Source organism: Coccomyxa subellipsoidea (assembly GCF_000258705.1).
Source record: "Coccomyxa subellipsoidea C-169, whole genome shotgun sequence".
In the NCBI taxonomy this organism is placed as follows: Eukaryota; Viridiplantae; Chlorophyta; class Trebouxiophyceae; family Coccomyxaceae; genus Coccomyxa; species Coccomyxa subellipsoidea.
The window spans coordinates 2,232,566-2,243,214 of NW_005178037.1; the positions used below are offsets into that span (position 1 = coordinate 2,232,566).

At 53.0% G+C, this 10,649-nt stretch overlaps 1 protein-coding gene across 1 annotated transcript; it reads right to left on the reverse strand.

Moving 5' to 3' along the window:
• Positions 1-3,208: 3,208 nt before the first annotated feature.
• On the reverse strand, positions 3,209-4,258 carry COCSUDRAFT_33028 (hypothetical protein). The gene is made up of 3 exons (XM_005648786.1): positions 4,208-4,258; positions 3,964-4,044; positions 3,209-3,837 (listed from the first exon to the last, which is right to left on the reverse strand). Exon 3 carries the CDS (start codon positions 3,759-3,761, stop codon positions 3,561-3,563), a length of 201 nt encoding a protein of 66 aa, XP_005648843.1. The 5' UTR covers positions 3,762-3,837; positions 3,964-4,044; positions 4,208-4,258; the 3' UTR covers positions 3,209-3,560.
• Positions 4,259-10,649: the final 6,391 nt, after the last annotated feature.

Here is a 10,649-nt window from a genome sequence, read left to right on the forward strand (position 1 = left end):
GGCATGCACCTTGAAAATTACAGTTGCTGTGACGCCCAACTCGGATGTGCAAAAGGTCCGCGTCAACACATCTATGGCAGTCAGAAGCCTGACTTGGCCATGCATGCATGCAGGGCACTCGCTAGGGGGAGCGCTGGCAACCCTGGCAGCTTTTGATATCCAGACAGCGTTCGGCTTCAAGGATTTGCAGGTCTACACCTACGGCGCGCCTCGCACCGGCAACCACGCATTTGCCCGGTGCGCAGCGCAGACCAGTCCACTTCTCAGAGTCTTGAGCTTTGCAAATCCCATTTGCTCCGATGCTGCAGTGACACATACGCATGTGCACACTATTTCCTGACTAGCTAGTCTTTGTGCTGCCCACAACCTGGACATTGTTGGCACAGGCAACTTGAGCAGAAACAAAACAGCGCACAGTGTCAGGGTATGCAGAGTCCCTCTTGGGGTTGACTCAACAACCTGTTGCGTTGCAGGGAGTACGAGGCCCTGATCCCCGAGACATGGCATGTTGTACACGACGCCGATGTCATTCCGCGCATGGGCAAGTTTGTGCGCATGTACAAGCGCCCTGGGGCGCGAGTCATCGTCGACCGAAAGGGATCTATCGTCGTGCGGCCCAGTGCCCTCGAGCTGCACCTGCGCCCCAGTGCGGCCCAGCCTCTCCTGCTATTTGGCGTCATCTGCTGAAAATCTGCTGGAGCACGTGGGGACTGAGTTGATTGATGTTGTCCCTTCACCATGACTTGATGGAGTGTTGGGTCGCCCTCAATGGTGATCTCTTTGGGGTTCATTGCGGCATGCTGCAACTCAATCAATGCTCAGAGGCTAAGTATATCACTGATCTGTTGCCGATCACTTTGACTGGCAGAATCTAAAATTGGCTAGCAGCTCTAATCACAACTGTGGCCTGCAGCCTGCCGCAGCCTGAAGGCGCACTACCTGAAGTCCTACCAGAGTGCACTGGCGGGAGTGCTGCGCGCCCAGTTCAGCCCCCTCAAGGCATTTGTGGGCGGCCGCCGCGCAGCGCTCACCCTCGCCGACAGCCCCCGTGTCTCCTCTTACCTCTGCTCCACAGGTCAGTGCCATTTCCTATTCTTCTTTGGGACCCAACAGGGCGTGCAACTGTGCATTACTCACCTGTAACAATCTCACCTCTAGGCGGGTTACCCTCCTACAGCATGCATACCAGGGCGGTGTGGAAAACAGGCCTTGCTCAGGCAAATGCCAAATGCACCACCTGTACAGCTCCTTTGAAAGGGGCCTGTACAGGCATACGTGGTTGAGTGCTTACATAGGGATGTGAATAACACCATTGTTTCCCTGCTGCAGGCTTGGACTTGGTGGCACTAAGCGAAACCGACAGCAGCCTCGGCGATGCGACAGACTCTGATGCAGCATCCGTCAGTTCTGAGGACGTGCCCTCACGCCTGCCTGCCTGGGCACATGCCCTCGTGGACCAGGTGCTCTTTTTTCCCCTTAACCATAGCACACCCCTTTACCAGCAAATTGTAGGCTAAGAGTAGGGCCAGAGCATCTGGGAGTATGCCATATCTTGCGTTGCTGCTTCAAGGACATGTGAGCTTGATGCAGATGCGTTGTGCTAGATTCATAGGTCACGATCTTCTGTGCTGGAGCTGCTAAGTGCGCGCATATGTGCCCCTTGAGCTTTGAACGTATCCAAGACCAGTCTGCTCTACTGTGTTCATGCGCGCTGCTGACTGCAGGTGATGGGCACGTCGCTAGAGTCCAACATTGCGCGAGCGGCGCACATGACACGGCAGCCGGGGGATGATCACAATCTGGTGACAGGCAGCATACAGGGCAGTGCGCGCGGCCTACAGCCTTGAAATGAAGCGGGGACAGGACAAATGGCATGCTGAGAGCCTGGGCCCTGAGGAGAGTGTCTGGCAGGGGGATCCCTGTCCAGCATGGCGGACACAGAGAAGCTCAGATGTGGGGATCTGCGGGGAGTCAGGTTTTGCATTGTGGGACCTAGCTCCTGGGTGACTGCCGCCAGCATGCAGGCATCATAAGGAGGCAGAGCGCTCAGTCACAGACGTGTGCCACGTGTAGAGTTTGTCATTCATCTTGCAGGTGGTGGGCGGCCTGGGGGTTCCTATATCAAGCCTATGTGTCTTCTAATCTTCTTACAGGCCAGGCTTGCGTTATCAAGAGTCATGATCTGAACGATGGTGCTTGACACGAACAGGCCGAGTTCCTGCCACTTAACAGTAGGCCTAATCTTACCTGCAGCTGCACATGAATCAACTGAATATTCGGCTTGCACAAGTTGCCATATGTTCAGCAGCCAGCGCAGCAAGGGGTGAATTTACCAGGGGGAAGGCATGCGAAGGTGCACCACTGGCTCTCTGAGGACTAATGCTGTCATGCCCGGCACTAATTGAATTGATCCAGATTGCAGCAGTTCAGATAAATGGCTGCTATGTGCGTGTGTTTGGGAGCGGCGGCCAAAACATGAGCTCCCATGGCCAGTAAGCTTGCTTTTCGGCTTGATGCCGGTGCGTATACAATACAGGGAGTCCTGACATTGTGGTGAGACTGCAGCTGGTTTGGACAGCTACTCTATTGTCTATACATTCTGTGAGATCTGTAGAGGGAAGCATGCATGCAAGCCATGCAGCGCGCTGTCTCCGCCGGCATGCACCGTCATGGATCGGCGACTCACCTGTCAAATTGACAGGTGGCTCCTGCATGAGAATATGTAATGATAAATTTTGCACGCTGGAATAGATCTCACAGCCAGAGGCAATCATGATCATGGTGTCCAGTATGCATGCTTCCCAGTAAGGAAGCCAGATTAGGTCCCAGAAAGGGGACAACGTCGGAGGGCGTGCCTGCTGTTTAATTCAGCTTCCTGCATTCATCTCGAGAAATCTCACACTCCTTAATTTAACAAAGGCTCCTCTTCTCCAAGTTGATGAAGGCTATCAGGCCCGTCGTGATTTCGGGTGATCTAGATCGAGGTGATGCCACTTGTTCGCTTTGTGATCCGTGCAATGTAGGACACAGCTCGATCTGCTACGATAAGGGATGTTGCAAAAATTATTTACCTATCTGCGATCACGCAATGTCGGTTGCGTTATATTCGCTGAACTATTTGGGAGATCTGGTGCATGGCACGCCGTTCGATGGCGCATCCTTCCGAGAGCATTTAGCTTCGTGCAACTTCGGAATGTACCTGGCTGCCCGAATTGCTAAACAGAGCGACATCGATTGCTTGCGACGTTTCTTGTTTTTCTGGCCTCCATCATATTGAGCGCAGCTCTCTTTACGATCATCAGATTTCAAGTACAGTCTTTTTATGAATCCAGCTTGACTCTTGCTATCTCTGGTATCACCTCAGAGCAAGCTTATTCCATTTTTGACTCCGTGTGAATTGTTGAATTCACTTTGGATGTTGAATGGCTCCTCCTGAGTGCATGTCCGCTTGAATGGCTGTCCAAGGTTTAGGCAGATGGTGGTGGTGAAGCTTTTGGTCGATGCAGCCAGAACAATCAGTCGGGCATGTTATAGATCTTCGAAATGAGTAGTGAAGGGGCTCATACATTCAAAGAACTGGACGAAGAGCTGGATGGTTCCTGCCAATATGACAGAGTTTTGGACAGGAAGACAACTTTCATTTCAAGGGCCAGGATCTCGGCACCAGCAGAGCCGCTGGGTTTAGATGGATCCTTTGGAACAGCGAAAAAAGAAGCTTCAACCCTGGATCTAGACAGGGCTTCTGGCTGGTCAGATGACATGAGTGGCTTGGGTCATCTTGACCCACAGAGGTCCATCATCTTGAGGTTTGAGTGCATGAGTGCCGCAGAGCTGAAGGTGAGTGCATCGTATTGAGGCCACAGATCTTCCGGCGTTCTCTTGTATTGGCAGCCAACAGACTGTCTACCCGCAGCACTGTTCTCAGCAGGAGCTTTTGCCCTAAGCACATGTTTTGGGATGCAGGTCACCCTTCTGGCGCTCTATGCACTGCTCTTCTTGGGATTGTTTTCTTTAATTGGGCTGATCATTGTGAGAATTCTGATGGTGAGTCCTGTTTTTCCTCGCGGAATAGCCAGGGAAAAGGTGCCTTTTTTTGGCTAATCAGCACCTACAGTCAGGACAGCTCCATGTCGATCATCACCAAGGTTTCATCAATCGCACATTCGAAGTGCAAGGGGCATTTGAAAGAGCTGTTGCGCACCTGCAGCGTGAAGACTCCACCTGGCTGGGGAGCGACATATTCTCCAAAGCCAGTGCAGGAATGGCCACCATATGTCTTTGCCCACTATTGATGACTCTGACTTGGGGGTTCTGCCGCATCGGGAGCGCTTGGAGGAGTGGCAAGCATTGGTGCGTATCCTGCGCACACCAGTCCTGCTGCATGATAATATGTTCCACCCATTTCTGATCTTCCAAGGATTGCTGCTGCACTCACATGTCGTTTGGAGGTTTGCATGCTTTGCACACGGTACAACACTGGTGCATGCTGCTGATTTGCCCACAATGTGCCCAGGGGTGAAAGGAGGAAACGTCTCGTCACAATGGCCCTTGTGCAGGCCATTGCGCAGGCTTGTTCCTTTCCCCATTCACCCCACGCACAAATATGTCAGATGACTGCATCAGGATGTCCTCTGAAGCCTTGATCAGTCAATGATGCATTTCTTTGTGCGCAGACAGTGAATGTGACCTTCTGGCTGACACCGCATGTCCACATACTGCTGACCCGATGTGGCTGGTTTGATGACATAGTCATGGCGTCTGGAGCCATCCAGTGGACAATGTGGAACACGGTGAGCCTTATGAGATGCTGCGCTGCCTTGAATGCAGAACTCATGAAGCAGGAGGGGCATGAGTAATGTGCAGACTTGGCCAAACTGCATCACGGTCACATATTGCTCTTGCCTGATTTCTTACGCTCAGTCCTGACGCAGATCTTCTTGACGTTGACTGTGAGTGCGCACAACAGCAATCCATGGCTACACAAAGGTGCCGGCTCTAGCCTTCTTGTTCATGGAAACCCTTGCACTATCTGCCTGAACCGAACGTGATCTAGTGCAGGAATGGTCTGCTAGAGGCAGCGTTGCAGGCATGTCGCAACAATTGAGCTCATTGGGTCATGTTGTGCAGGAAAGCCAGTCCCCACACAGCCGGACCCGCTGATTCTGGATGCTCCCCTTTGGTATCACGCCCCCAAGCTTCTACTGTGGTGCGCCTTCCAAGGCACCATCATCAGCGACGCTGTCATGGAAAGTCAAGGTGCACTCACCTAATCCATTTGTGCCATGACCTTCCCCAGGCAAGAGGGGGTGCTTGAGTTTACTGCTCTTCCCTAGAGCCCCTTCAAACTGTCGCTTTCCCTTCAGGGGGGTTTGTCTGATGCCTGATAGGTTGAGCAGGTGATTACACGTTTGCATGCGATTCGAGGAAATGGGAGGGGGCGTGTGACGCTCCCCTGCACTCAAAGATTTTCAGCGTTGTTTGGGGAGCCCTTTCCCTGGGCTACTTCGTGGTCTACGTCTTCTACAACACCCGAGCGCGTATGCGATTGGAGAAACTTCCCTACAACCGCTTTCGCACCGGCAATCTCCTGCAAAACTGGCAGGTGCGCAAGCACATTCACCTTGATGGGACCCATTTCCTGCTCTGGAATCACCAGATTCTGCCATGCATGCTTGAAACAGTGAGGGGATTGTTTGCATCAGCTTCCGTGCATGTCTGAAGAGTGAATGCTGCTCTGCTACAGAGGCGCCAGGGGAAGTGGATCATGAATTTCATGGTGGGGTCTGTGCTCGCCTCGTGGTACTTCAGCTGGACCAAATGCAGCAGCTACTTTACTACATGGCTGGGTATCGCTCCCCTTGAGGTCGTTGTCACAGGGTCCATGGTGGGTGCCTTTTTCTTACATTTCTGGTTACAACAATGACATTCCAATTGAAATCATTCTGGCCTTGCCTTTGCCCGTTGAAACTAAAGTCAGCGCTTCCCACTGTGGCAGGTGGCCACTTTGCTGTTCATGCTTCCCATGCCTGCCAGCAAGGCACACCCCGGGGTGCAGACTCTGCTTCAGGGCTTTTCCTGGAGCGAGGCCACGCGGATGGATGACCTGGCACAGCGGAATCTCCAACTCGGCTCACATGTGAAGGTTTGCTACCCCATATATCCACAACCAGTGCGTATGAGACGAGCCTTACTGCTCAAGATCGCCGCACTCATGCATCACATTGCTTTGGCAAATGCACCTATAGGCACCTATAGGTAGTAGCTACCCAAACAACCCAAAAAAACCCCCCTGCCCGATCCTGCTGTGAGACAGCTGTAATGGTCCAGCTGTCTCACAGACCAGCAAAGAAGTGCGGCTGGATTGTGTGAAGCTGCGCTGTGCTGTTACAGGATGTGAAGATGCAGCCCATGTTTTGTCTGGAGACAGCAGTCAAGCTGCTAACATTCAGCTGGGTGGTGTACGATGACACCACCCCACCTGCTGCAGAAAAGGAGCTGCACATCAATATTCCACACCCCGACAGCCAGAATTTCAAACAGACAGCGCAAGTCGATGAGGCCAAGCTTTTCCTACAGGTGCGTGCATTATTTGTAGCACAACCCAAGTCAAACAGTTCCATTTGCAATGGAATCAAGCTTTGATCCTGCCTTCCTTGCATAAACCTGCCTTGTGCGTCACTGATTTTAGCGCTACACATGCTCCAAGTTGTGGAGGTCGCCAGACTGCATTCTGCCATTTGGCGCATGTAGAGAAATGGGCCTCTCTGACAAAATTTTGTTCTGATCCGCAGGGTGACAGGGAGCATGCTTACAAAGGCGGCACCTGCAGCGCCTCGCGTGACAGCCACAAGGCTGCAGAACCTGCCGAGCTCACCAGGGAAGAGCTGTTGAGCACGGCGTTGAGTTTCTATGACCTGCAGAACACCTACATTATCCATGAGAAGGATCCAGATACCAAGGTGCACCGCTGGCTCATGCACAATTCCAACATCCAGATGCCACAGCCACAATGACTTCATGACAGTGGCAGATTCAGAAACCCCATTTACGGCTGCAAGGCAGTCTAAATTATTGAATGTCTGGGACTGAGCAACTGGCTTGAAATCAGGTGCTCATTTCCTGGAGTCATGACACGATTGTGGTGGCCTTCCGAGGCACTGCAAGCATGAAGAACGTGCTGCATGACCTCCAGGCAAGACCCTTGACACGATGTACAGTGACATCGGAATCTGCAGGATCTGGTCGCAAGTATGCGCGCAAAATCATGTTCGTATTCGTTCAAGGGCAGAAAAGCCAGAGGGTGTGACATGCAGACATGCCCTTACATACCTTGCCAGTCATGTCACTTGAAGGCAGCTGTGGCCCTGTGGTGCTTACCTGCATCATACATGTCATCGCAAGTAACAGCGTAGACTGTCGGATATTCTGTCCTCACTCTGACTGGTTCATTTGCATGTCTCCCTCAGGCGTGGCGGGCGGAGCATGTGCCGAAGAGGGGCCACTTTTGGTTGGGGCGACGGCCGCTGGTGCACAAGGGGTTCTGGCACTCCTGGAGCGCGCACGGCGTCGGAGACAGGGTCATGGACTTCATCGGGAACCTTCTGACAAATAGCAAGCTTCCCGCAGCAGACTGGCATGTCTACATCACAGGTCAGCCCCACTTACCATCTCTCTGTTTTCCCTGACGCTATATCACAGCAGCCTGTACAAACATGCGGGTGGTTGTGGCACCGCTGCTTTGAAGCCTAAGGCTCCCAGCAATCGCACATCACCTTGCGAACACTGGAGGAGGACCCTCATCGGTATCAGTGTGTGACCTGCACATAATTCTGTGGCAGAACTGCTTTGAAGTCTCCACGCCCCTCAGTAATGATGAACAACCCCCAAAAAGTCCCCACTAGTTGTGTTGATTGTCGCTTAGAGAAGTCTTATCATCGCCACTGCGTGACCTGGCATGACTCATTCCTGCATGCATACAGGGCACTCGCTGGGGGGCGCGCTGGCCACGCTGGCTGCTTATGACATCCAGACAGCGTTCGGCTTCAAGGACTTACAGGTCTACACCTACGGCGCGCCCAGAACCGGCAACCACGCCTTTGCTCGGTGCGCGGCCCAGGGAACCTACCATGCATATCCTTATTTGTGCAAATGTCAGGTGTCCAAATTTGCTGGCTGGTGTGCATCACATGCTCAAGCTCTTCCCACGAAGATGGGCGCAATTGCTTCTCTACTGCGTTTGCTCGTCTGCTCTTGCTGGTGGCCAAGACTTGTGACGCTGATGCCGCCCGAGCAGAGGACATTCCTTTTGCGCCCAGGCCTTGCATTGATACGTGTGTCTTTCATTGAATGGTCGGCATGGTGCGCTGCAGGGAGTACGAGGCGCTCATACCGGAGACCTGGCACGTCGTCCATGACTCGGATGTCATCCCGCGCGTGGGCAAATTTGTGCGCATGTACAAGCGGCCGGGCGCGCGGGTCATCATTGACCGAAAGGGATCCATTGTCGTTCGGCCCAGCGCCCTCGAGCTGCACCTGCGCCCCAGTGCGGATCTAACACTCCTGCATATTTTGCTTCCATATGATCACAAGTTGTATGTTTGACACTATGAAGGGCAGGAAGCATCACTGGCATGCGAGGGCTGCAGCTGCTCTCTTCAAATTACTGCTCTTCTCACCACGGCCTTCTGCCATGCATGCAAGGCGGCTGCAAGCACCCTGCTGTCCTCGTCTTGTCCTAGTTGTCCGCAATAGCTTCAGGTCTTTCCTGCGTCTTCTTGAAATGAGCGCATCCCTTTGCTGGCCTGCAGCGTGCCGCAGCCTGAAGGCGCACTACCTGAAGTCCTACCGGAGTGCTCTGGGAGGATTGCTACGCGCGCAGTTCTGCCCCCTCAAGGCGTTTGTGGGCGGCCGCCGCGCAGCGCTCAGCCTCGCCGACAGCCCCCGGGTCTCCTCTTACCTCTGCTCCACAGGTGAGTGCTGTTAAACGCCTGCCCTTCATGTGCATCCCCACATCTGCATGCACCGTGCACAGAGCCTATTGAGAAAGGACTGAAGGGGATTGAGCACTGCGAACATTAAGGTAGAGCGAGCGCCTTAGAGAGGGCTACCTCGCTTCGAACGGCATGCAACAACAATACAATGGATCCTGGCCCAGAGGCAAGGCATGACCACATTGCAGAGCAGCCTAAACAGGCATGCATGCGAGATTTTCCACATGGATATCAATATTGGGTTTTGCTGCCCTGCTGCAGGTTTGGACCTGGTTGCACTGAGCGAGAGTGACAGCAGCCTTGGCGATGCGACAGACTCTGATGCAGCATCTGTCACTTCTGATGAAGTGCCTTCGCGCATGCCTGTTTGGGCACATGCACTCGTGGACCAGGTGCTCTCCTTTCTTCATCATGCATCACTCAGTCACTGCCCGTACACCCTGATCCTGCACCATTTATGACAGTGCCTTACCTTAATCTGCTGCTTTGAGGGACTTTGGCCCTGTCGCGCAAGGATTGCGTCAAGTAGATGTATCCCTCCCATTCTTTGTGCTGGTGCTTTTGCAGATTGAATGTGAGATGAATTGTGCTGATCTGCGCATCTGCGGATTAGGCCCCACACTTCTGCCCAGATTGTCCGACACCGGCCTTGGCCGGGCCTAGTAGGTTTGCAGGCCTGCTGTTCTATTTTCAAGGGTGCTGTCTGGGCTGACTGCAGGTGGTGGGCACATCTTTGGAATCCAACATTGCTCGCGCAGCGCACCTGACGAGGCAGCCGGGGGATGATCCCGATCTGGTGACTGGCAGCATACAGGACAGTACGCGCGGCCTGCAGCCTTGAAATGAAGCGGTGACAGGACACATGACATGCTGAAGCTCAGATGCTGGGATCTGCAGAGAGTCCTGTTTTGCAGAGGTGGCAATGGCTGCCGGGTGACTGCCGGCGGCATGCGGGCCTTAGAGGGAGGCAGAGCGTCTGGTCACAGTTGAGGGCCATGTTCAGAGTCAAGTTGTTCAGCTTGCAAGTTGTGGACGGGACTTAAGCGAGACTGCAGTGTTCTGGATTAGACTGTGTGCCATCCAGTTATTTCAAAGGCCACTCTTCTTGGTCAAGAATCATGACCATAACGACGGTGCTTGAACATAGATAGGCCCATTCTTTGGCTTTTGATAGTGGGCAAGAGAATGAATGAAATAGAACGCGACTTGAGTGCGCTGTTCTATCCTTTGGACACTTTGTTGAATATTGTTGAATGAGAGCAGTGGATACTCAGTCTGCACGCTGAATTAGGATTATGTTCAGCATGCTAGCGCAGTAGGGGCTGAAGTGATAAGGGGAAAGGCTTCAAGGTTGACTCTCTGAGTACTGAGATCTTAGTTGCTGCTACTTTGGAGGCAGAGAAAACAGTACTATCGCCCAAAAGGTATTGGAGAACACATCTGTACACATTAATTGAGCGTTCACATCGCCATGGCTGATCCGGACCAAGAACAAATATGTGTCCATATACCATATATTACTTAGTAAGGCTTGAGAGACCTGTCAAACACTTCACACTACAGCGCGCCAAAGCTCTGCATGGCATGCATGCACTGCATGGCAGCTGTGCTTCCCTCTGCAGATACACAGTGAAGAAAGATACCCTCAAACGCGACACA

Excerpts from the sequence above, each read along its gene's own strand:
- COCSUDRAFT_33028 (XM_005648786.1), bottom strand. The coding sequence starts at position 3,761 with ATGTCATCTGACCAGCCAGAAGCCCTGTCTAGATCCAGGGTTGAAGCT.